At 39.4% G+C, this 27,786-nt stretch overlaps 1 protein-coding gene across 13 annotated transcripts in view; it reads left to right on the forward strand.

Annotated features, from left to right (window-relative positions):
• Positions 1 to 27,786, forward strand: part of atp2b2 (ATPase plasma membrane Ca2+ transporting 2) — a 217,933-nt gene that overhangs the window by 135,778 nt on the left and 54,369 nt on the right. For 10 of the 13 annotated variants that reach the window (XM_022682415.2, XM_049471421.1, XM_022682416.2 and 7 more), the window contains exons 4-7: positions 14,147 to 14,404; positions 20,454 to 20,579; positions 21,792 to 21,917; positions 25,761 to 25,793. In XM_022682415.2, the coding sequence (XP_022538136.2) occupies positions 14,147 to 14,404; positions 20,454 to 20,579; positions 21,792 to 21,917; positions 25,761 to 25,793 (543 nt within the window). The remainder of the gene's footprint in view (positions 1 to 14,146; positions 14,405 to 20,453; positions 20,580 to 21,791; positions 21,918 to 25,760; positions 25,794 to 27,786) is intronic. The other 3 variants (XM_022682418.2, XM_007238022.3, XM_007238027.4) reach the window with 1 other exon arrangement.

The raw sequence follows: 27,786 nt of genomic DNA on the forward strand, positions 1-27,786 counted from the left end.
GCTAATGCTAATACTGCTCCAGCCTCGGTGCTGGAGAAACTTCACTGAAGTTCTTGTATAACGCTGAACTTCAGCAGAGTGCCTTTACTGCTTCTTAGAGCCTTACTGGTAGAATTCCTACATAAGGCTCTCTGAAGATTTTAAGTGCACCATATAGTGTGAAAAATACGGTAATACTAAAGTCATTTAAACTATAAAGAAAAACTTATGTAATTATTTAGTAATCAAAAAAGTGTGAAACAAACCAGAATATGTTTTATATTTTAGATTCTTCAAAGTAGCACCTTTTGCTTAGATGACAGCTTTGAACATCTTGACCATCAAAAATGTTGAATGATGAAACTGGCACTCATCAGGATGGCCGCAGGAAAGAAGGAGCAAGAGTTACCTCTGTTGCACAGGTTCATCAGAGTTACCAGCTTTAGAAACCGCAAGTTAACAGAACTTCAGATAAGAGCACCTAAATGCTAAATGCACTTTTAAGTTATTAAATTATATTTATTTACAATATATGGTAAAAATAATAAAAAGGTGTGTCCAAAGTTTTGACTGGCACTGTATATTGCTATTGTTTAAACTGTTGAAATTGTAAAAAAGTAATATTTATAAAATCAGACCAAAAGAAAGTTAATCCAACCAGAAAAGTGAGATCTAAAGACATTCCTATCTAGTGGGCGGGGTTTAGACACAATGCTAAATGCACCACTTCTGACACCAATCTTTACATGTAAACTAATCATTAAAAAGCAATTTAGAGTTTGTTTGAAAATTGAAAAAGTATTGCAAAACAAAATAACACAATTTAGTACAATTATATTTTCTTACACTGCTAATTGCCATTAAATGTCATTTGCCTTTCTTTTACACAATTCACCATACACTACACCCAAATGTTCCTGGACAGAAAAACAGCTCTTTAACTGACTGCATTCAGCTACTTTTCAGTTACACCCTCTGCTGCTAAAACATCTTATCTAGTCGCTGTGGTAAAAATAGTATAATATTAATAATAATACTTATAATAATATAAGAATAGTATTGCAGGTAGAATAGGATGCTCTGTTTATCTGAGTGAGCAGATAAACAAATACTGTATTACCCTATTGGCACCATGACTAACTTTCTCTCACCAATAGAGACAGTTACTACTCCAAAAACAAGATAAACTCTTTTTATTAACTTTTTTTTTTTTGCAAAAGATACCATAAATGAGCAGGCGTCCCAATACTTTTGTTCATATGGTAATCTCAGAATCTCAGAACTGTGGTTTGAATTAAGTATAAGTAATCATGGTAGCTGGTGATCTGCTGTTTCTGGAAGCTGGGAAATGGAGGAAAACTTAAAACTGGTCCATTCTGGACTGGAGAAAATTGGGCATTACAGTCTAAACCACAGCAAGATATTACCAGTGTATTTTCTTCAGTGTTTCTGTGGAATCATGTGGCCAAAAACGAAGCGGACCCCTGCTGGGTCTGGCAGGGAACAGCCTAAACACGCAGTAGTACAGTTTTGGTTTCATTCATTGCAAACCAAAGGTTGCAAAGGATACACTTACTTAAAATGAGCTGTGAAATCATAAGAATATCATTGAAAAAGTTACTTTATTTCAGTAATTCAGTTCCAAATGTGAAACTCATATTATATATAGATTTATATTTCTTTTATCTTTGATGATTTTGGCCTACAGCAACTAAGAACTCTAATTAGAATAATATTTAAGACCAATTGGTACTTTTGGCAGTGTGGGCAAAGTGCCAAGTCCTGCTGGAAAATGAAATCTGCATCTTCATAAAAGTTGTCATCAGAGGGAAGCATGAAGTGCTGTAAGATTTTGTGGGAAAACAAAACTGCACTTTCAGTCTGACTTTAGACTTGATAAAACACAGTGGATCAACACCAGCAGATGACATGTCTCTCCAAATCATCACTGATTGTGGAAACTTCACACTAGACTTCAAGCAGTTTGGGTCTCTCCACTCTTCCTCCAGACTCTGGTTGCTTGATGTCTAAATGAAATGCAACATTTACTGATGATCAGTGATGGTTTGGAGATTTTGAACTGAATTACTAAAATAAAGTAAATAATATTACATTTTTTATTTTTTATATACAGTACCAATCAAAGGTTGAAAACACCTTCTCATTCAATGTTTTGTATTATTATTCCTGCATTGTAAATGAACAGTGAAAGCAACCAGAGTACAAAGGAATCATGCAGTAACTTAAAAGTGTTAAACAAACTAAAATACACAATGAAGCATTTAGGTGCTCTTATCTGTAGTGCTGTTAACTTGCAGGCTGGTAACTGTAGGCTGGTAACTGTGATTAACTCATCCTGTGCAACAAAGGTAACTCTTGCTCTTCCTTTCTTGGGGCAGTCCTGATGAGAGCCAGTTTCATCATTATTAAATTTTTGATGGTCTTTGAGACTGCAGTCCAGCACAGCTGTTAACTGAAAGCCATTTCAGGTGACTCTACCTCATAAAATCCAACCAAGATGTGCAAAGCTGCCATCTAAGCAAGAGGTTAGATGCTTAACAATGTTTTAATGTTTTTTTTACTAAGTAATTTCATATGTTTTTCTATAAAGTTGGGTTGGATCATTAATATTCTTTAAAGCCTATAAAGCTGTAAAGAGTTAAAGAGCTACTGCTGGTTTGGCTGTTATGGGTGATGAACAGTTTGGGTCCTGCTGCTGTATTTTACACTGTAGAAACTGTGCTTTCATTTTTTAATAATCATCAAAATGTCAACAAAACGTATGACTTCCCATAACGTTTCAGCCCCAGAGTACATCAAGGGACAAAATAACACTATAACTAACAGTGACGCCTCCACACTCTACAGCCTGGAATGAAAACAGAAAAGAAATGTATCTCTGGCTGTTTTCCAAAACAAAGTAGGCTGCATTTCTCAGTTGTTACGTCACAGGCTGTGTTCAGACTGCCAATCTAGATTTAATTTCTGGCATATATAGACTCTATCCAGATTGTCCTTTGATAGTGTGAACAGCCCAAAACAGCAGGGAATCGGATTTAGAAAAATCATTTTTCATTGCGTTTTTGCGTCATTTAAAACACGTGTGAAGCAGTGGTAGCTTAGTAGTTAGAGCAATGGGTTGTTGGTTTGATACTCGGGTTTGGCAGGCCTTCATTGCTGGGCCCTTGAGCAAGACCAACACAAAACCACTTCAGGCATGTATTCTTACAAAATCACTATGTTTTCTGACTGTACTAACCTGTGTGTACCATATTTTTTGCAATATTAAGTGTACTTAAAATCCTTTCATTTTCCCAAAAATCATCAGTGTGTTTTATAATCTGGTGCGCCTTATGAATTTTACCAGTTAGGTTGTAAGAAGCAGTAAAGCAGGGGTGTCAAACTCATTTTGGCCGAGGGCCACATTGGCATATTGGCTGTCCTCTGAGGGCCAGATGTAACTTATAAATGTAATAAAATGTAACCAAATGTAATATAAAATGAATGTAATTACTCCTTAATGTTAAATAACTCTCAATATATTATTTATTCAATCAAATTTTACAGTTGCATGGAAAAAATGTTTGCTTGTTGCTCTATTAACATAAATCCTTTTAATTTGTCATGTTATGAAATCCAAAAACTCCATCAATCAAGAACCAAACTATTCAAGTGAATAGAAATGACATCAAGTTATATTAACTTTGATCAAAACGTTTGATACTGAAATAAGGCTTAATAAATATAAAATCAAAAATTGTGAGCTGTTAAGAATATGTGATAGATTTAGCAGTTCCTCAGATTTAGCAGTTCCTCATCCAACCACTAGTGGCAGCTGCAGCAGCAGCACAAGCCCCCGCTGTCTTCACTGAGTCAGAGCTACAGCCCAGCCACGGGCTACAGGCTCAGCTCAGCCAGTCTGGAGCGTTTTTAAAACATTTTAAGTTCTTCTGTGTAGGAAATAAAGGTTTTAACCCCACTAACCGGATAATACAGCTCCCTACAGCTCATCTTTCAGCACAAGCAGCTAACAGCAGCAGTTCAGAGCAGCGTCACGGAGTCACTGCTCGGATTAACGTTACATTATAAACAGGTCAGTTAGCGCGCTGCTAACCTCAGGATGTTTATAACTACGGAGTTTAGTGCACACACCACGGCTGCAGGGTTAGACTGTTGAAGGCTACTGAAGACTATAAAAGGCTATTGGAGGTTATTGAAAGGGTTATTGGAGCAGAAATCAGTACAGGCTGGTTAGATAAGTGATTCACGTCTTCGTCCTTCGCTGCGGTGAAACTGAGTAGCGCTGTCACAGTGATGTTTATTAACGTCATTAAAACAGATTTTGTCAGCTATTGTCTTATAAATGTTTACACAGAACTTATATCTCTCCTAAAAAGCGTTTATTTTGGTCAGTAACACTCTTCGTAACACAAAAGGCATACCATTCTTTCGCCTTGAAGCACAGCCGTCCGTCTGAATCAGCTTCTCTTTTTCTGGACATTATGGGATAAACATTTCACCCGCGAAGTTACGCCTTCCCTCCGGCAGGGTTTCCACATCAATGACTACACTGCCGTGTAGTGGCAGTAAGCCGTAACTTCGCGGGTAATACAATCGACAAGCATTGTGGGAAACGTAGTTTTTGGTCAAAGCACGCTTCTGATCCATTTATTATAGACACTAAGATCTTACAAGCTCTCGCGGGCCACATAAAAGGACGTGGCGGGCCACATTTGGCCCGCGGGCCTTGTGTTTGACACATGTGCAGTAAAGCAACTCTGCTAAAGTACAGTGTTATACAGGAGTTTCAGTTTAGTTCTTCAGCAGTTTTAGCATTAGCTGTTAACTGTGCTTTCGCTGTTCCGAGGTGAGTATCATCTGCCTGTTGCCTGCTGCATTTTTCGCTGTTAAGAGGTGAGTATATAGGACTGTAGTCTGCATGTTTTCCATATTAAAACAAGCTATGTGGGACAACTCTCTAGCTAATATCACCCTGGCTTACCAGAACACTCAGGGTTCCTCAGTGTAGCATTGTCAGGTGGCATTAGCCACTAACCGCGGCTAGCGCTAGTGGAAATCTGGAAATATGAGCTGTAAATAAATGGAGGTGCTCTACTCACCCAAATAAACAGTTTTTAGAGAGAAATCTGTGCAGATTTACATCCAGTGCTCATTTGACTTTAAAAACAAATGGTTTTTTTTTCATTACAGTTTTGTTTACTTAACAACATAGCTTAGCTGAATTAAAAGGAAAACATGGTGACACCCCTGTTCCTTACTAGTGTCGCATAATGTGCCTTATAATCCGGTGCACCTTAGAGCGAAAAATACACAGTATATGTTCACTGCATAGATGGGATAAAGGCGGAGGCCAAATTCCATCTGTGCTCAGCACAAGCATAGTGTACAGTACATGGTTGTCTTGACTTGTCTTGTCAAACAATAGCAACCCATGCAGATCCATGTGCTTGTGATGTCCAGACAGGCAAATCCAATCTGATCTTTTGCAAATAACAGTGCGGACAGTCATTACAACAGATCTGATATGAGAAACAGTCCGAATTTCCTGTGCAGTCTGAACACAGCCTAAATAGGTGGTTCCGAATTTAGGGACTCTTTGTATACAGATGAGAAATTCGAGGACGCAACTGATGTATCTTTCCAGGCTCTCATTTTCCCACAAATTTCTGCATAGAAAAAATACAGCAACATGATTTGGCCTTGGAACCAAAGTATTACAGCTAGCTTTGTCCAATTTCACACTGCTGTTTAGTGACTTAGTGCACTAAGGAACTTCTTCTCATCATTACCCATGCAGGCAGAGTCTCTCTATACTTGGCATTAATTAGCTTACAGAAGGACATGTATCGGATAGTGTTGACGTGATGTCAGTTCAGTGAGTTTGTTGTGTTTGTTGTGCCTCCCTTTCAGAATCTGACTCCATTCAAGTGCAAGTGCATCCCTCAGTTTATAAATAACAGTTAGTCTACAGTTACAGTAGATACAGGAATCACCAGCATAATGTGTTATACCCATGCTACTGAGGGACACATCTTCACATCAGAGTAGAGTTGGATTTCAGCACAACACTGCTTCTTTTTCTTCTTCTTTTGTTTAATTGGTGTTGATATCCTTCCTCAACGTTCTGTAATTGGTCTGAAAGTTCTGAAAGTTTAAAGCAGGGGTGTCCAAAATACGGCCCGCCGGCCATTTGTGACCCGTTTCCTTTTGTGGAGCGGCCCGCGAGGTATTTTTGAAATAGAATGAAAGTTGGCCCACTGTTAAGCAGGTTTTTATAATGTGAGATTCAAAGTTTGAACACTAGGTGTCAGAAACGGGCCAAAGAGTCTAAAAGCGGAGAGAGTGCGCATTTCTAGCGCAGAAAAACGGGCCAAAGAGTCTAAAAGCGGAGAGAGTGCGCAGTTGTAGCGCAGAAAAATGGGCCAAGGAGTCTAAAAGCAGAGAGGATGCACAGTTATAGTGCAGGAAAACGGGCCAAAGAGTCTAAAAGTGGAGAGAGTGCGCAGTTGTAGCGCAGAAAAATGGGGCAAGAAGTCTAAAAGCGGAGAGGGTGCGCAGTTTTAGCGCAGGAAAGTGGGCCAAAGAGTCTAAAAGCGGAGAGAGTGCGCAGTTATAGTGCAGGAAAACGGGCCAAAGAGTCTAAAAGTGGAGAGAGTGCGCAGTTGTAGCGCAGAAAAACGGGCCAAAGAGTCTAAAAGCGGAGAGGGTGCGCAGTTATAGCGCAGGAAAACGGGCAAAAGAGTCTAAACGCGGAGAGAGTGCGCAGTTGTAGAAAAACGGGCCAAAGAGTCTAAAAGCGGAGAGGGTGCACTGAAAGTAATCAGGAAAATGTATTATTTAAAGTGGTATATTTCATTATTTGTTTTACAGTCTGTGGCCTGTGACTTCAAATATATTTCTCCTTTTGGCCCTCAACAAAAAAAGTTTGGACACCTCTGGTCTAAAGGAACCATCTATAAAAGTGTTTTCACACTACAAATGTATTGGACCATGGTTGTTTCGGACTAAGACTACCTCTTTATATGAGACCAAAGTCTGAAGGTCTGGACCAAACAAGCATGGTCTGAATTCATCCTTATACAGTGTTGTGCATCTCTTTATTCACTGTCATTTGAATCATGAAGACCTCCTCTACACTAGCATGTGTCCACATTACTGCTACAGTACTGTAGCCAGGCAGTCTCTGGTATTGTTTCTTTATTTTCTGCGGGGATGACATTGTCTGTGTCTCTTATGGAAGATTAATTGCGGTGCTGTATCCGTGCCCAGACATCCCTGGTGTTAGGATTGAATTATGCCATTACAGTTTTTCAGCCTGCAGCGCTCCCCTGCAAGATAAGCAGCAGCACCATCGGGATCAATAGAGGGAAAAATCTCACTTTTCACTTGCCTTTGAGGCGAGCCGGCTCGGCCCGGCAACTACAGGGAGCGCTGCGGGATGATTAATTGTAGGTGCAGAGAAGGAAACACTGCTTAGCACGAATACAACAGTACAGTGCAGCAGACACAATGAATTCTTTATTACATTGAGACGTTTACATGGGGTTTACAAAGAGGACCAAGAATTGTACACTCACTGACAATATATATATATTTATATTAAATGCATCTTAATCACTTGATCGATTTCAGGCTTGCAGTTATTGCTATGTCAGGTATGCAAATGATTACAGGTGTGGTCTGATAGTGTAGTCTTTACACCACAAGAGGGCGTAAAATATGGCTTCCCTCTGCCATATTTAAAAAGACACTCTGAGGTTAGCTTTGGGTAGTGCACTTCCTGGTGAGAGATCATTGACACAATCAGACAGAGGTACAGATAGATGGACACACGGATATGTGGATGGATGGAGGGATGGCTTGATAGATGTACAGCCAAATGGATAGACAGATGGATGGATGGAAGGATGGACAGATAAACACAGAGTGAAACATGTGGATTGAAGGATGGAAGCATAGATTGGCAGTTGGTTAAGTAGGTAGTGTAAAGTAGGTAGAAGGACACAAAAGATAGATAGGGCAGCTTGGACAGAAACAAAGACGCTAAATAAAAATGCTTTATATTAGCATTAGAACAGCCTGTATCAGCATACATTACCCAGCATGCCCTGCAGGTCCTACAGTACACCATCCTGTCAGCTGGGTAATTACAGAACCTGGCCACAGATCTCACCACACTAATAGAGAGAGAGAGAGAGAGAGAGAGAGTGTTTGAGAGAGTGTGTGTGAGAGAGAAAGTGAGAATGTGTATGTGTGTGAGAAAAAGAGACAGTGTGTTAGAGACAGAAAAAAGAGAGTGTGTTTGAGAGAGTGTATGTGTGTGAGAGAGAGAAAAAAGAGAGTGTGTGAGAGAGAGAGTGAGAGAGAGAGAGAAAGAGTAAAAGTAAATGAGTGTGTGTGAGATAGAGAGAGAAAGAGAGAGAAAGAGTGTGTGTGAGAGAAAAAGAGAGAGTGTGTGAGAGAGAGAAAAAAGAGTGAGAAAAAAATTGTGTGTGAGAAAGAGAGAGATAGAGAGAGAAAGAGAGAGAGAGTGTGTGTATGTGAGAGAGAGAGAGAGAGAGAGTGTTGGCAATACTCGCGCGTCCACTCCAGCGTACAGCTCGGAGAGTCACGAGCAGTTATCTAACAGTAGCTGTCTGCACTTCAGGACCACGGACAGCGTCTGACAGCCTCTGTGACATTTTGTGCCCAGAAGTGCCATCCAGTATGAAGTGCCGTACTGCACAGAGGGGGATTCAATCAAATCAAACCATCTCCAGTGCCCGCTGTTAGCACAGTGCCAACGCAACAGCAGCAAAATCCCTCACCTCTTCCAGACTGCGGGATCATGGACCTGTTTACACCTGGCATTAATGTGAATTTTGGATTTGACTGGATTCTGTTTGACTTGGATTTTCTCTCACACTGGATTCTGTTTACACCAGAAGTGCAGTAAAACCAAACAAAATGAAATATTTCACCAAAGACTAAACAATAAATGCCAAACACGGATTCTCACAGGTTTTAAATTTATTTTGGCAATGACTTAATATGAAAAAACTTAGTACAGTCAGTTCACTATATTCAGTCTTTTTTGTGAGCACTGTCAGTAGACTGTAAATCAACTGTGAATTGAATATAATCAAATCTGAATCAGTGGCCTAAAAGACTTGCGTTTAACAAGTAATTGTTCGGTATAATTTATAAGTTTTATTTTTTTTTATTTGGCCAAACATTAAAAGTTGAAATACTAAAAGAGTAAATTTAGTTACAAAAAATTCAATGCATTTTCATTTTTGGACAAAACCGAATTCTATACATTTCTGTTTACACTTGTATTTAATGTGGACGGGATCCATCTTTGACCACCTTTGAATGTGGTTCGAGTGATCAGATAGATGGATGGATGGATGAATGGATGGATGGATGGATGGATGTGTGAATTGATGGATGTATGGGTAGATAGATGGATAGCAGAGTATTAGGCAGGTGGATGGCCAGCTAGAAAGACAGATAGTCACATAAAAAGATAGACAGATCAAAGGATAGATGGACAGATTATAGATGATAGATAGATTGATATACATAAACAGATAAACATAATAAACAGATGGACAACCAGCAAGATAGACAGATAGAAGGATGCATTAACAGACAGATGGATAGTAGGAAGGATAGATGCATGAAAGAATTAAAGGAAGGGTGGACTCATGGCAGGACAGATGAGATAATGGATGGATGGACATATGAATTAACTGATAGATAGATAGATGGTTGGATGGATGGATAGTGGAGTATTGGACAGGTGGATGGCCAGCCAGGAAGACAGACAAATAGTCAGATAAAAAGATTTACAGATAAAAAGATAGATGGACAGATGAATAGATAGACACATTAATAGACAAATTAACAGATAGAAGGATAGATTAACAGACAGATGGATAGTAGGAAGGGTAGATAGATTGTTTTATTTTTACTCTAGAGTAAAGTTATTTTAGAGTAAAGTTAGTTGCTAAACTTTCTTTGCATTTAAATTTTTGGATAAACCGAATCCTGTAAAAACTGATTCTTTTTACACTTGTATTTAATGTGGATCTATGTGAGATCAATCTCTGATTACATTTGAATGGGGTTCGAGTTTTCAGAGTGTAATCAAATGTCAGTGCATCCTAGTGGTGTTTACATATGGCTTTTCATGTGGAAAAATGCAATATGAACATAATGTGTGATCACCAGATCTGTAGGGTAGTGTCAGGAGTAAACGGGTTCAGTAGTTTTGTTGATTTCTTTGTTAGAGGCGTGTCAGTATTAGCAGTATTAGCAGTGAAACAGTGGCGGTTTTCTGTTCTAGCCGTGTATAAAACTCTCCGCTGGGTTATATTGTATTCAGCAGCAGCGCTCTGATCATTGTCACAGTAGCAAACCTGTCCGATTCAGCCTATCAGACGGCGTTATTGCTCTCGCGCTTTCATCACCTCCAGCCTCTGACTGAGACACGCGCTTTAATTGTGGCTGTTAGTTAAACATGCAGAGCGCAGACAAAACTGCTCTGTACCCAATCACAGCTCCCGTAGAGTTCCTGCTTTACAGACTAGACCTTTTAATCTGCAGGAACACCGCCGCGACTAGACCCAGAGCAACACGGGAAAAGTGCATAAAATAACACACAAAATAAAACATATTCCATCATTCCATCAACTGGATTAGTTATGCTGATGTAAAGATGAACAGATGAATCATGCTGATGTAAAGATGAACAGATTAATCATGCTGATGTAAAGTTGAACAGAGGAATCAGGCTGATGTGAAATTGAACAGATTAATCATGCTGATGTAAAGTTAAACAAATTAATTATGCTGATGTAAAGTTGAAGAGGGTAATTATGCTGATGTAAAGTTGAAGAGGGTAATTATGCTGATGTAAAGTTGAAGAGGGTAATTATGCTGATGTAAAGTTGAAGAGGGTAATTATGCTGATGTAAAGTTGAAGAGGGTAATTATGCTGATGTAAAGTTGAAGAGGGTTATCATGCTGATGTAAAGTTGAAGAGAGTTATCATGCTGATGTAAAGTTGAACAGATTAATCTTGCTGATGTAAAGTTGAAGAGGGTAATTATGCTGATGTAAAGTTGAAGAGAGTTATCATGCTGATGTAAAGTTGAACAGATTAATCTTGCTGATGTAAAGTTGAAGAGGGTAATTATGCTGATGTAAAGTTGAAGAGGGTAATTATGCTGATGTAAAGATGAACATATTAATCATGCTGATGTAAAGTTGAACAGATTAATCTTGCTGATGTAAAGTTGAAGAGGGTAATTATGCTGATGTAAAGTTGAAGAGAGTTATCATGCTGATGTAAAGTTGAACAGATTAATCTTGCTGATGTAAAGTTGAAGAGGGTAATTATGCTGATGTAAAGTTGAAGAGGGTAATTATGCTGATGTAAAGATGAACATATTAATCTTGCTGATGTAAAGTTGAACACATTAATCATGTTGATGGAAAGATGAACAGATTAATCATGCTGATGTAAAATTGAACAGATTAATCTTGCTGATGTAAAGATGAACAGATAAATTATGCTGATGTAAAGATGAACAGATTAATCATGCTGATGTAAAGATGAAAAGATTAATCTAATATCTAATATCTCCAGTGTTCAGTCCAGTATTTGTACATGGTTGATGCAGACTGTTCTCTGTAAGGTGAACTGAATAATATGACAGTGTTATGGTATAGTTAATGTGGTGCATTATGTATCCTGCACTAAATACTGACTGTCAGTATATTGTATTCTGAATAGAGGTAATAACTGCAGTTAAACTAGATTTAAAGCTGAATGTAAGCTGTGTGGTCATTCTGTGCCCAGGGTTCTGCCTATATTACACACCCAGACTGAGTTTCTGCATTTAAATCAATTGTTTTTGTGGCAAACATTTTATATGTATTTGAGTAGGGATGGATTAATAGATGGATGGATAGAGGGGCAGATGGATAGATGGATGGATGGATGGATGGATGGATGGATACAAAGGCAGACAGAATAAATGGAAGGATATATATAGATAGTCAAACAGATAGACAGATAGATTAAACAACAGGTGTACAGATAGACCAATGAATAGATAGACAGACAGATTAATAGACAGGTGGACAGATGGAGAGATAGAAGGACAGATTAATAGAAAGGTGGATGGTTGGAAGGATAGATAAACAGACAGGTGGAAGGATTGAAAAAGAATGGAAGACTGAAATGGCTAGATGGAAATCTAAATTGACTGATGGACAGATGTAGGGATCCAAGAAATATGGAAGGATAGACGGATATAGATATAGATAGATATGGATTAATGGATAGATGGATGGATGGCAGAGTATTGGGAAGATGAATGGACAGCCAAGATGACAGACAGGTAGACTGAAAGATAAATAAGAATAAATAGACCAAAGTATAAGGCTCTGTGTGTATGAATGTGTTTTATGTGTGTGTGTGTGTGTGTGTCTGTGTGTGTGTAGTTAGTCTAAGTTGTATTTAATCCTGCATTCTTCTACAAAGAGCTGAAGAGAGAGAGCATACAGTTATTTTTGCACTTAGATATCCTCTCGTTTCCGCTGAACTGCTGCTGCTGTATTTAAAGCGCACTTATTTATCTATAACTGTGTGTACATACATTACACCGCTTACACACACACACACACACACACAAACTGCCCACTCTACGCTGCTGCGCTAAGTGTTAATTGGATATGTAGCTATTATATTCCTCTGAGAGAGTGAGAGAGAGGGAGCGAGAGAGCATGCCTGAGAGTGCAGCCATAAGCAGTTTTGTGAGCTGTCTCTCTAGAGCTGCTCATCATCCGCTAATCACTGTGGCAGGACTGGCCTTTACAGTACTTCAGTTACAGAATACAGTACCCAAAAGTATTGGATGGACCACAATCATTCCAGAGTTCCATAGAGTTCCACAGAGTCCCACAGCTCCACAGCCCACCCTGTCAGCTAGCTCTCACCTGGCATAAGGCAGTGTCAGTTAGTTCATGTTATCTGTCACCTGCTGCAAATAGTCATATTCTTTTGGCAGGACTAGACAAGCTATGTATGTGCATTTGCACAGTTGTGTCAACAATGGATACAACTTAAAGTAGCTGAATCTATGCATTCATTAGAATGGGCGTCCACAAACATTTGGACAAGATAATGTCTGTAGCCCCACCCATTTCCCAGCATCACATTCCTGAAAAGAACACCCACTACTCCCCTTTACCTATGAACACACACTGAGTGATAGACTGTCAGTGACCCAGTGGGCCTGAATAAGTTAAATTTACTTAAAACTTTTGAGAAAACCGGTGATAAAAAGTAAAAAAAAGTGAAAACTTGTTAAATTTATTTAAATTTGAAGAAAAGTTGATTTTACTTGTTAATTTTTATACTAAATAATTTGCCCAACAATTCCAATTAGTATATATTCAATTTAATTCAATTTTATTTTATTTCTGTAGCGCTTTTTACTACAAAGGTTGTCACAAAGCCGCTTTACAGGAAAAACAGGTCCACGCCTCTTATGAGCAGCACCACAGAAATGCCAATTTTATGGTGACACAGTGGCAAGGAAAAACTCCCTTTAAGAGGAAGAAACCTTGGAAGGAACCAAGACTCAGTCAGAGGAACCCATCCTACTCCAGTTTACCCGCTCAGTACAAACAAATAACAAACAACAAACAAATAACAGAACAAAAACAGTGCAGAGAATTAATGTGAACTATGGCTAATATAACAGGTACTAATTTATGAATATAAAAATGTGATGGGCACAAACTATAGAGCTAATATAGAAACAGATACTGAGTGTGTTAATGGTAATCAGTGCAGGGTTGCTGAGCTAGAGTACAACACAGCGGGCAGTGGAGAGCCAGGCTGGGAACATCAGGAACAGGGCATCTCCATACATGTAAAAGAGATAGATAGAGAAAACAGAAAGGAAAGAAAGAGAGAAAAAAAAAGCAGGCGTTAGAAAGGTATCTTGAGTTTCAAGTAAATGAAAATGTGAATTTCTTCTTATTTTAGTCGTTTTAAATATGCATGAATAAATGGTCGCGTTAAGATTTTTAAGATTTGTACTGTTTGTGGCTGTGTTTAATACTTGCCTGGTATCTCTCTCTGCAGCTTGTGGGGCGGCGAACGCTGGTGCGGAGGATGAGGGGGAGGCGGAGGCCGGATGGATTGAAGGTGCGGCTATCCTGCTGTCGGTGGTCTGCGTGGTCCTCGTCACCGCCTTCAACGACTGGAGCAAGGAGAAGCAGTTCAGAGGTTTACAGAGCCGCATCGAACAGGAGCAGAAATTCCAGGTTGTGCGCGGGGCGCAGGTCATCCAGCTACCAGTGGCGGACATTGTGGTCGGTGACATTGCACAAATAAAATACGGTATGTGTTCACTATGGTACTAAAACAAGTGGGACGTGTTTGGGTGCCAAGTGATCCAGCGGGCTGAGCACTGCTACTATAATCACTGGAGATCACTGGTTTGAATCCCAGTCATGTAGCTTGCCATCAGCTGCCAAAGCCCTGAGGGAGCACAATTGGCCCTTGCTCTCTCTGAGTTGGTAGATGACGCTCTCTCCCCACATCACTCCAAAGGGTGATGTTGATCAGCACAAGGCGTCTGTGAGCTGATGTATCTGAACCGAGTCGCTGTGCTTTTTTCAGAACACGCTATGAAGCTACTCGGCAATGCTGACTTCACATGTGACGGAGGAGGCATGTGCTAGTCTTCACCCTCCTTGTGTTGATGGGGGATATACAGATGAAAGAGTGGGACAATTGACCTAGTTAAATTGGGAAGAAAAATGGGAGAAATTAAAAAGAAAAATCTTTAAAAAAAAAAAAGTGGGGCATGTTTAAAGAACAAATTTTCACCAATTTGAATAACTTTTTAGCAAAGTAAAGAACCATTCATGCATTTTAACTGTCTCACATTGTCCTTGCTTATCTCAGTCTACAGGAAGCTTGGTGTGCACTTCACAAAAGGGTTCCTTAATTTAGCATTGTTCAGTATAAACAATTGTCTTTACATAAGAACCTTTAAAACCTCTTAACCTCGTATAATCTAAGAATTATTTGATAACTAGGTTATTCAGCATATATTGAAGAGTCCCTCAAGGTTCTATTTAAGGGCCTATGGTAGTTATAAGAAGGAAGTATGGACTTCTTTAATATCTTTTAAGGAGTTTAAGGGGAGTGGGCTATCAGCACAGCATGGCCAAGCCAAAAACAAGCCATAAATAGAATCAGTAATTTGTACTTTTCTGTGGGCCAATATCTTGGATCTCTCTGAAGTCTTGAAGAGGCAAGATGTGTCTCTCTGAGCCCTACTTGAAGCTCAAGGGGTATATTGATCATTACCATCAAGCAGGAAGGTGCTGGTCCATTTTTGGTTCTGTAGGCCTGTAGGTCTTGGTTTTGAAACTGAAGAACAGCTTTAGGAAGTCAGTAAATAAAATGCAGTGGAGGGTTTCCATTGCTGAATGTTGACTAAAGCTTGAAGATGAGTCTTGCCAACTCATTCTGAATCAGCTGCAGGGTCTGAAGATACATAGCTATAGAGGAACACCAGCCAGGAATGGGTTGTGGTAGACAAGTCTTAAGACGATGAAGGATTGAACAAGTGCCTGGGTGGCCTCTCTGTAGACAGAAATGGTGGAATTCTCCAGATGTTGTAGAGGAGAAATCTCTAGGACTAAGCAGAGCAGCATTTTTGACCAACACTCTTTCAAATCTGACGATTCTTCATGCTCTCGGAGTGGGCTGCTTCAGATCTGCAGGCGAGGACGTTATCCGTGGTGGTTATCCGTGGAATCCTGACAGAGTGGGAGGTGGAAAATGTGCAGCCGCTGACAGTGACAGATAGAGCCTGTGGGGGAGAAGAGTTGGCAGATTGGAAAAGGGAATCCATCCTGGCTAGTTGAAGCTTAAAGTTGATGGGTGGCATTCTGTAGCACACCATTATTATTTTTAAATCTGAGCGGAAGTGTGGGAGAAACGAAATCCAGGCAAAGCTTAGAGAAAGTTGAAGAGTCACGTGAGGTTCTAAGGAGTTTTTAAACATTTTGTGATTTTAATCATTACTATACAGTGTTCTCAAGTCTCATGCTTTGAGCGTGTGACACATGCACCTCAGCGAGTTCACACACTCACACGCGACACATGGTATTTCTTACGATTGACAATCCATTGGCTGTATATTATAATGCAGTGATCAATATCTACCAAATGATCCCAAGTCGGGCCATCCTGTGAACTGCTGAGCAACAGACCAAACAATCTGTCTAATCTGGAGTCGTTTGAATAGTTCAATATCTAGGAAACTGTGGAACAAGATATATAATGAAAGTACAGCAGAAAAAGAAATTAGCTGAAAAAAGTCCCAGATTTTTGGTGCAAAAAGCTGTTTAAAAATAGTTTTTTCAAAGTTGTTTAAAAAACAAAAATAATAAATTAATGAACACTAGATCAAGATTGGTGTACATTTATTCAAATAGGCTGTTGCTATTTAAATTATGTAGGTGGAAGGTGGAAGAATAGACTGTTGGCAGAGTGTAAGATAACAATGAGGACTAAGCAACACCCAAGCAAGTCTCAGACTGTGGACCTACTACTCGAGCTAACTGCTAGTGGCCTGTTACAGGATTTTTCCAAAGATCTGATGTTTTGGCCCATCCTTTTGGATGAAATAGCCTGTCCATCTGACCTTTCAAAATATATTATTTAAAAAGTACCTAGACCATTCGTCACACATTTGCTTACAATTACTTAGACCTAAAAGGGTTACACACGCGTTACACATGTGTCTTTGTGCCGCCTTTTGGAGAAATGGCGTTTCTGCACTGTGCCTATGGGATCTAGCGACTCCCAGTGGTGTGCTAGGTTACCTGTATGTGGTGGAGTAATACATGGAGGGCTTCGATTACAGTGCATTATCGGCTAACATTCCTCGCCTATAGCACAGTTGAACCTGTGAGGGCGCTGCAGAGGCAGAAATACCTGTTAGGAAATAGGTTAGGAAAGGTTTCTAAAATTGAAAGCAGGTCTGATATGTTTTATTACTTCAAAGAAACACATTTCTACGGAGACCCTGAAGGGACGTGATGTATATTTTTTATGTAAAAAGTGGTAAGCACCACTTACTAAGTGGTGAGCACCACTTACTACTGTGCTGTGCACATGCTCTGCAATCCTCCATCCAGTTATCAAAATCATATTTATTTAGCTGCCATTTGTGATCTGCTGTAGATTGATTTTGCAAAGACCTAGCTAGCTAACCTAATGCTAGCTAAGTTAGCTTAGCTTAAAAGCTTGCATTGCTCTCTGTATAATATATGGTAGGCTTGATTGAAAGTAGCCACTGTGTTTGGTGTGTGTGTGTGTGTGTGTGTGTGCTCCCAAAAGTTGGCTATCATTAACTCTGGGCTTAAAGCTACCTTTGGCTACCTAACTAAAACATTACCCACTAAAATAAAGTAGTTACCATTAGCTAACCTAGCTAGCATTAGCTAAAACATTCCCCCCTAAAATAAAGTAGTTAACATTAGCTAACCTAGCTAACACTAGCTAAAACCACTAAAATAAAGTAGTTACCATTAGCTAACCTAGCTAGCATTAGCTAAAACATTCCCCCCTAAAATAAAGTAGTTAACATTAGCTAACCTAGCTAACACTAGCTAAAACCACTAAAATAAAGTAGTTAACATTAGCTAACCTAGCTAACAGTAACTTAGCTAAAACATTCCCACTAAAATAAAGTAGTTACCATTAGCTAACCTAGCTAGTTAGCTAAAATTTCCCCCATTGAAATAAAATAGTTAACGTTAGCTAACCCAGATAAAGTTAGCTGAAACATTCTCCACTGAAATACAGGAGTTACATTTTTAAGTTATAATTAGCTGACCTATCTTTAATTTATAAGTTTTAATAAACTAGCTATCCTAGCTTTAAATTAATAAGTTAATAGAATAGAAGCCAATAGAAGCGTTGCCTCAGGCACCTCATAGTCTTGGTGACACCAAAGTGCCCAGCCCCAGGTGACCCATGAACTCCCCGTAGGACTGATCCCCTAAGCGCCCGCGGCACCACCACCTGAAAAACGCGCCGCCCGTTCGCCGGATCCTCCCAGGTATGGCACAGCACGCCGTCGGGGCGGCGGCTATAGTACGCTATTACGCGCTCGGAGCTGTCCTGAACCTGCGACAGGACTGCTCCGAGGCCGTGGTCGCTCGCATCAGTATCCACAATGAAACTCTCAGACACCTTCGGATACGCTAGAATCGGAACATTGCACAGGCGGCTTTTTAGCTCCTCGAATGCCCGCTCCGCCTCGTCAGACCAGCGGAATTTCACACTAGGCTTAGTCAGAGCATGAAGCGGCGCTGCCACGTCCGCGAACCCCCTAATAAACCGCCTGTAATACGAGGCGAGCCCCACGAAGCTGCGAACCATTTTTGCGTCTCGCGGTGTGGGCCAGTCACGGACCGCCTCCGTCTTTTTGGGATCAGTTTCCACGCTAGCACCGCTCACTACGTGGCCCAGGAAGCTCACGCGCTGCCTTAGCAGATTACACTTTGCCGGATTGAGCTTCAGGTTAGCCGCCTGAATTTAATTTGGATGATTTCAAGGTGAGACAGTGCGGAGTTGAAGTCGGTTCTGTGCGCCAAGACATCATCCAAATAAACGACGCAGCACGACCGCGGAACCCCGCATAAAACACGCTCCATAAGACGCTCAAAAGTAGCCGGCGAGTTACACAATCCGAACGGAAGCACCGTGAAATGCCATAGGGCTGAGCCGAGCGAGAAAGCGGTTTTCTCCCTATCCCCCGCCGCGAGGGGCACCTGCCAATATCCGCTCCTCAGGTCTAACGAGCTGAACCAGGCTGAGCCAGACAGCTGGTCCAGCGTATCGTCGATCCTGGGGAGCGGGTAGGAGTCAAGCTTCGTGACAGCGTTAAGTCGACCCAACTGGAGTGCTGGCGCTGCGGGGGGCGTGGCCACAAGTGAGCGCACTGCAGCCGGCCGGGAAACGGAGCCGGGACCACCCAGTGAGGGTTACGGTGGCCCCAGGAACGCTATGCTTACCCTCGGGATCTGCTTCCGCAACTGCCGGACTCAGTGGCTTCTTCATGAGATGCACATTGAATGGAGTGACAGCGCCAGGCAGAGGTTGGCTGCCGTTTCGGCGTCCGTCCAGCCCGCACCGCCCGCCACGATCTCAAGCTGAGCTTCGAAGGCTGTCCAGTCAGCGCTGCCGTCGTAGGGGGTAAGGCGGGGTTGAGCTGTCAAGCCCGCCATCCCGGAGGCTCGCGCCATCCGCTCCGTGAGCCAGCGCCGCCGTCCTTGCGCCATCCGCTCTGGGAGCCAGCGCCGCCGTGCTCGCGTCGTCCTCTCCCCCGCCACGACCTCCGAACAGCCCGCTGGCGCCGTCAGGTCCGAGTCCACTCCGCTGGAGAGCCTTGCCTCTAGTCCATTGGTCCGCTGTCTTCCTCCTCAGCCGTTCGATTTCCCCTGCCAGCAGCTCAATATCTTCCAGCAGGGTCACTTCTGACACCAAATGTGGCGTGGAAGAGGAAGGAAGACCCGTGAGACTCATGCTGAATGCTCAATAGCTCCTTTATTAAACAGGCTTGCCACTCACTTACAGTCTTTAACAAGACTAGGAGAGCTAAAACCATTCTACCCAAATAGGCTACCAACAGAACCAAGTGACTAAACTCACTACTCACTTACTTTATGGTGAGTGCCCTAAACCGCACCCATCTGCATGGCCCCTCCCCATACCCTAGGTTACGGGGGAGGGACCAACTACGTAGGCTAGAGCAACACAGCACACATAGCACAACAGAACACATAAGGCCACACACACAGAAGAACAGAAACATGCCTACAGGCAGCCACACACACAACCCAGAGCCGCCACAATACGTTATAACTAGGATCCATAGGATTTGATCTAATTTTAGACAATCTTTACTCCAACTCCTTCAATTGCACCACAAAATGCTAATGAAAGATAAAAGAAGTGAATAATCTCTGATTCATTACTGCCATAGTTCTTCTGGATTTTTTTTTTTTATTGCTTAGGTCCTCTTCCCTCTTACTATTCAGGTTATCCAGAGTTATCAAATTATATTAAGTGAGAAGCTCATAAAGCCTACATATATTAAAAGATAAATTATGATGAAATTATAAATGCTTATTATTCTATTATAGACTGCAAGATTAGAATGTGAATAAAAGAAAACCATGGACAAGCTCACTCTCATTTGTTCAGTTGAGAATGTGAAGGTTATTGTAACTTGGATGTACTTGGATGTAAGCTGACTTTGTCTCACTGCGCTGGGAGACAGCCCTGCTGATGTCTGCAGACTGAGGGCTGGTGAGTGTCTCTGCAGGATCCTCATATATCTTCATGTATCCTCTCACAGGTGACCTACTTCCAGCTGATGGAATCTTGATACAAGGAAACGATCTGAAGATAGATGAGAGTTCTCTAACGGGAGAGTCCGACCACGTCCGAAAATCAGCCGACAAAGACCCCATGCTTCTTTCTGGTTAGATCTTCTTTTATTACTATACTGATGATCACTACATTATTGTACTGATTCTGTCTGTGAACAGTGTCATAAAACAATATGCTGATATATACTGAAATATTTATCCTGTAAAATATAAAATGCTGTAAGTATTAAAACTGATCTGTAATATATATACACTTTGTCCAAATGGCTAGGCAGAGTGGGGTAGTGAGGTAGAATAATTTAGAGTGGGGTAGCAAGAGGGAGAGCAAAGTAGACTGAAGTATTGTGAGTAAGAGCGAGGTAGAGTGGGATAGAGCAAGGTAGCGTAAAGTAGAGTGAGGTTGAGTAAGGCAGTGAGGTACAGTAAAGAAGAACACTTTACAATGTGGTAGTGTAAAATCGAGGTAGAGGGAGGCACAGCAAAGTAGAATAAAGTAGAGCGAGGTAGTGTAATGTAAAGAGAGGTAGAGCAAGGTAGTGTGATGTAGAGTGAAGTAGAGCAAGGTAGAGTAAAGTAAATTGAAGTACAGTAAAGTATAGTGAGATAAAGGGAGGTAGAGACATTTAAAGTGAAGTAGACTAAGGAAGCATGAGGTAGAGTAAGGTAAAGTAAGATAGAATGAGGTAGAATGTTGTAGAGAAGGGTAGAGTGAAAAAGTTAGAGTGAGGTAGAAAAAAGTAGAGTGATGTAGAGAAAGGTTGAGCAAGGTAGATTGAGGTATAGCAGGATAGGGTGAGGTAGAGCAATGTAAAACAAGTTAGAATAATGTAGAGTGAGGTAGAACAAGGTAGAGTTAGGTACATTTAAGTAGAGTGAGGTAGAGGTTCACAGTCAACATTTAAACCAAACTACTTCTTATCCTGGAATACACAAATTTAAAAAAATCATAGATATACAACAGCGTTATTGCACAGAGCTTTTTTGTTTGTAACATATGCCCCATTACAAAAAAAATATATATATATATTTAATATTTTTATAAAATATGTAAAATGAGGAATTTCTCCTCTATTTGAAACTTTTTAACCTTCATTAATGACAAGTATAAAACACTGTTTTCCCAAATTCTGTGAATAAATATTCCTTTAACTTTTACCCAAGACGCTGCATTGCTGCGTTTCGCAGTCTGTGTTCCGCAGGTTCCTTGCCGCTTCTGGTGTCTGTGATTATTTACAGTATCTGCAGGAGGATCTGTCCTCGTCCTGCTAGCGTTACTTACCGCACTGTGCGTCCTGAATTACCAGGTACCCATGTGATGGAGGGCTCAGGTCGGATGATGGTCACGGCCGTCGGTGTGAACTCTCAGACCGGGATCATCTTCACCCTGCTGGGAGCCGGCGGAGAGGAGGAGGAGAAAAAAGAAAAGAAAGGTACAGTATTAAACAAAAGTATAGATTCTCAGTTTTCCTATACTTAACTCTGTTTAAGCCTTTATTAACCCTGTGAATTCAGATACACCAGTGATATGAATAGCTTTGACCTTAATTATCTCCTACTTGCTGCTCATTTCATTTATGTTTTTATTCATTAGCCAGAAGTGCAATTAATGCTCAATGTGTTTATTATAATATAGCTAAGTAATGATAACGTCTGTGGGTTAAAATACTAGATATATCTGATGTTTTATAATTGTACTAAAATAATTTATTGTATTTGGTAAGACTGATGAAATTACATGCAATTACTGTTGTATTCATTTATAATATTGTTTGTATTTCTAGTACACTGATGGTCACAGATGAGTTGTGTAATCACAGTTCCTATTTTTAGATGTTGTTTATTTTTTGGTGTATTTGGTGTTTTGGTTTATCCCTTGCCATATTTGAAATATATACATATATTACATATCTAGTTTATCTTATTAGTTTGAACTTGCATTAATATGTATGGGATTTTTTGTTCTATTCATAAGGGAATCTGAACATCAGTGAGCTGAAATACAGCTCTGGAAAAAAATAAGACACCACTTAAAAATGTTTCTTTAATTTAACTAAATTGAAAACCTCAGTTATATAATCGAGAGGAAGATGGATGATCACAAGCCATCAAACCAAGCTAAACTGCTTGAATTTTTGCACCATGAGTGGCATAAAGTTATCCAAAAGCAGTGTGTGAGACTGGTGGAGGAGAACATGCCAAGATGTATAAAATTGTGATTAAAAACCAGGGTTATTCCACCAAATATTGATTTCTGAACTCTTGAAACTTTATGAATATAAACTTGTATTCTTTACATTATTTAAGGTCTGAGCTTTTTTGTTGCATCAGAGTTTTTTCCTATTCTGCAAAAAAATGCTTCAAATGGCAATATTTTTATTTGGAATTTGGGAGAAATGTCCGTAGTTTATAGAATAAAACAACAATGTTCATTTTACTCAAACATTTATCTATAAATAGCAAAATCAGAGAAACAGATACAAAACTGAAGTGGTCTCTAATTTTTTGCCGAGCTGAAATATTTCTGAAAACTTTCTGACTGTTTAAGATGTTGTGAAAAATGTTTGACCACCTGTGGATCCTGCAAACAAAATGTGTATGTAGTTATTTAGGAAGTTTCTGTAGTCATTAAATTACGGTTCTAGTGGTGCTTTGCTGTATTTTTTATATTTACTATATAACCTAATACAGCAGCAATTCCAGTTTAGAAGTTGATATTAAGTTGTATATGCTGTAATCCTGGATCAGTTAAATTTACTTAAATATTTGGACCAATGTTTAATTTAAAATAGATTTGATAAAATTGATGTTTATTAAGTCTTGTTTTTATTTCTTTTAAAGTAAAATATAGTATGAAAACTTGATGAAGAAAGAAACAGTAAAACACACAGCCAGCATTGTGTTAGCAGCTTAGAAAACAATGATTGCTCTTACAGCCTACAACATAGAGGCCAGTCAGTTCATCGTAACATGCAATTTACAAGGTAACCTGTGGGGTGATGTGAGAGCACTGTTAGTTAATGGGTAAAACTCATTGTCTTTTTATTGAATATATTTCGAAGAAGAATATTTGTGAAAACTGAAAGTATGATGTATTTGAAAGGGACGGTTTATTTTTTGCTTTATACTGTATTTTACTTAAAGAAGCCAATATAAATGTTCTAGTTGTTAATCATGTGAGTTTCTTATAGCAGGAAGATTTGTCAGTGCATAATAATGATGTAGAAAGTTCTTAAAATGTTGTTATAGGTCTTATATTATTAACGTTTGATGTTCTGTATGATGGCACCTGATTTTAGATTTTTTTGCAGTTCTGTAGGGTTGAGTACCTTTTCCTGGAGGTTACAGTTTTCATACCTGTCAGTGTTTGTACCTGGTATACATAAGATGCACCATTGAATGCATTTAACCATGTTCTTGCTGGGATTTAAGGATGACAGAGTTCTTTTATAAGTAAAAAATTGTTCATTTAAGAGAAAGTTTTAGCTAAAATTAGTTGAGTTTGAGTTGAGTTAAAGGCTAGAATTTGGTCTGCCAAAAGATAGTTTGCCAAATGTTTATGTCAAAGGTTTATTGTGGATTAAGCACTCAGTGGAACCATTTTTAAGCTGTTATCTAAGATGGACAACCATTTAGACATTATTTTTTTATTGTTTTATATAGCTTTATATAGAAAATGGTTCAAACTTATGTACTATTGTTTTACAATAGTATAATAGTAGAATGCTATGCTAATGCTAACACTGCAGCGCCAAGGCTCTCAACAAAATAATAATAAACAGTGGTGCTTCAGAATTTCCTGTATTTCTGCATGAATAGGATCTAAAACATCATCAGATTTTCAGATTTTTCAAGTCCTAAAAGTGGATACAAACAACCCAATTAAACACAAATCAAACATCAAAAATATTATTCTTGGTCATTTATTTATTGTCATTTATATATTTTATTGGAAATTGTAAAATATCTTAATTTTTCTTGATCCATTCTTTGATAAAACAACTTGTTACTTTGTCTGTCTGCATGACCCATCTTCTCTTAAGATTTAGTTCATGAACAGATGTCCTTAAATTTTCTTTTAGAATTCTCAGATATAATTCAAAATTCAAGGCTCTATCAATTAAGGCAAGCTGTCCTGGCCCAGATGCAACAAAACAAGCCCAAATCATGATACTACCACCACCACATGTTTCACAGATGGAATAAGGTTCTTATGATATAATGCTGTGTTGTCCTGTCTTCAAACATAATTCTTTTCATTTAAACCAAAATGTTCTGTTTTGGTCACATCCATCCAAAAAACATTCTTTCAGAGCCTTATGGCTTCACCACATGATCTTTAGCAGACTGCAGATGAGCAGCAATGTTTGTTTAGGAGATCAGTGACTTTCTCCTTGCAGCTCTGCCATGTGCACCAGTATTGTTCAGTGTTCTGATGGTAGGCTCATGAACATTGATGTTAGCCAGTGTGAGAGAGGCCTTTAGTTGCTTAGAAGTTACCCTGGGGTCCTTTGTGACCTTGCTGACTATTACACACCTTGCTCTTAAAGTGGCTTTGTTGATTTTGACCTTCAAACTAACTACTAATCCTAGAAGTTCACATACTTTTGATACTCACAAATATGTAATATTGGATCGTTTTTCATCAATACACAAATTGTAAAAACATTTCGTATTTTAACTGGGTTCTCTTTAGCTACTTTTCGGACTGATGGTGTTTTAGGTCATATATATGCAGAAATATAAAACAGTCTGAAGGTTTCCCAAACTTTCAAGCTCCACTGTATTTGTTTTTGTATTTAAAGACCACTGCTAAATGACAAGTGATACTAAGGCTATGTGTTCTGGCTTGGCACAGTTGATGGTGCCTTATGACTAACAAGCCTTATGGGTGCTAGCAGCAGTTTAACTGAGTTGTTCTTATTGTGGAGCACAACTGGATTATTAGAAGTAGTAAAGAAGTTTTCCAGACATCTGCACATGAAACAGAACCAATATTGCGGCTTTCTTGTTGGTAGGCCAATGTGAAATTCTAATGCTGTCTTTCAGGTCTAGGCCTTATAAACACACGAAAAAATAACACGATGGCTTTTCTACTGGTACGGCAATGTGCAAAGCTAATGTTACAGTATCTTCCAGTTTGAGGTCTAATACACATGACTTAAAAAAAAAAAAACAATATGGCAGCTCTCCTGCTGGTGGGGCAATGTGAAATGCTAATGCTATCTGCCAGTGCGAGGCCTTATCTTCTTGTTATTCTGTAAACCACAACACAGGTCAGGCAGTGGAGGATGGCCAACAGCTGGCAGGTAGAGTATTCCTCTCTGTCCCCCTCCAGACCCTACTCTTCCCCAGGAAAATCCAGTAGCTCAGTCCCTCCAAACCCCCTTAACCCGTTTAATACCCTACTAAACTCCTCCTCCCATCCTCAGCCCGGCTTTATCACAGTGATTCCTCACTTAAAAAGAGAAGCTCAACCACTGCATCTTTTTAAGTCCTCAGATTAAATGCATTCCATCCATACTCCTGCATAGATGTGCTGATCAATGGGTTGACCCAATCTTTAATTTCTGTTTAAAGCAACTAACGTGATTTCTTTGATATTAGTCATTTCTATACCCGGTGCCTTTAAGAGCATATTTAAGAGCACCAGGGTTACAGAAGCACCAAGTAGTTATTTATGGTTGATTGATTATGGTCCCATCCTATCTTACTATGTTTTCAGAGATATGGGGTTTGGTTTATAGTTGATTCATTTGATAGTAGAGGAGATTGAGGCACAACCTAACCAAGGGCAGAAGGTACAGTATATATTATACTATTATACTAAGTATTGTACCAATAAAGCAGCTGTTTTTACATAGGTATTATTGTGCAATTTGTAGATATCACAGAATTTGTAGATTTTACAGAATGTACTCCTAAATTATATAAATCTCAAACATGGTGGAGGTAGTTACTAAATAACTCACAAAAACTTTAATCATAAATGAGACTAATATAACTAATAATAATAATGTAGACATTGTAAGATCAAATAGTTACATAATAAGTAAAATAATAATTTAAACATTTATTTTGGAGCTTATTTTTTTATACAATGCCGGTCAAATGTTTTAGAACACCCCATTTCTTCCCTTTATTTTTGCCATTTAAGCTCCTCAGATTCAGACAATAAAATCCACAGAGTTTTGCAGTAAACTGCCCGGCCCTTTAAGTAAAACTAGTTAACTAAAACTAAAACAGTAAGTTTAACTAATAAAAGTAAAAGTCTTTTCTTTAGAGACTTTACAGATGAAGCCAGAGAGTCGTGAGTACTGTTTCCTACACCTTCAAAAATCTCTCAGAAACAGGAGAAAACTGCTCCTGGAAGAGTCTCGCCTGGCTGATCCACATGGCAACACCAGTCCTTACCTCAGCTTAACATTGGACTAAGTCTCAGTTTCATAAGTGAAGAGAAGAATTGGAGGTCTGACAGGTGAAGTATAGACATAATAATAAGCAAGACATTGCTAAGATGAGAAAATAAAAAAGCAGCTTGTCTGGTTCATAAAGCACTGCTACTGGACTACAAAAACAAATCTAAAACATTTGACCGGTAGTGTATATTTGATACTTTTTAACTAATTTAGCCATTTCATGCTCTATTTTTCCTCAAAAAAGGCTGTGCACCATTCTCCCCTACTATATACTATAGTACACTATACTGTAGTGCACACAGTTTGCTTATGAATTCTGGGGCTAGCCTACTGTTTAAAAAGTGTGCTGTTTGTCTTAGATAGTTTAGATTAGTATGTACTGTATGCAATTCCTGTGGTTCTTGTAATGCTTCTACTGGTGAATTATTTAAAAGGCTGTAGTTCTACATTTAGAACATCTAGTGGTTTACACTAACCCACACAAACCACCATTTAGTCATTTTATGCTTAAATGTATTATATTATAATGGTTTTTGATTGCTATAGAATGGTAGAAATGTAATTGTCTAACATTAGGTCTAATCGTGGTGCAGTATGTAGGATATGGGGTTGATCCTTATTTCTTATCTATTTTCAGTCCAAATCAATATGATTTACATTAATCTCTCTTTTTATGCTACTTTTCATAACACCAACGTGGTTTTTGATTTTGGTCTGATTTTTACTGGTCTGGTGTTGGAAACAGGTCAATCCTTGCTCTGTAGTGCCATTGATCATCGTGTCGTTCTGTGCTTCGGTTTGATTTACGTCCTGCCTACGTTACGTTACGTGTTACGTTACTTATGTTATATCTTGTCTTATGTTGCATTTTGAGTGTTTTTGC

The sequence above is a fragment of the Astyanax mexicanus genome, chromosome 24 (assembly GCF_023375975.1).
Source record: "Astyanax mexicanus isolate ESR-SI-001 chromosome 24, AstMex3_surface, whole genome shotgun sequence".
Taxonomy (NCBI): Eukaryota; Metazoa; Chordata; class Actinopteri; order Characiformes; family Acestrorhamphidae; genus Astyanax; species Astyanax mexicanus.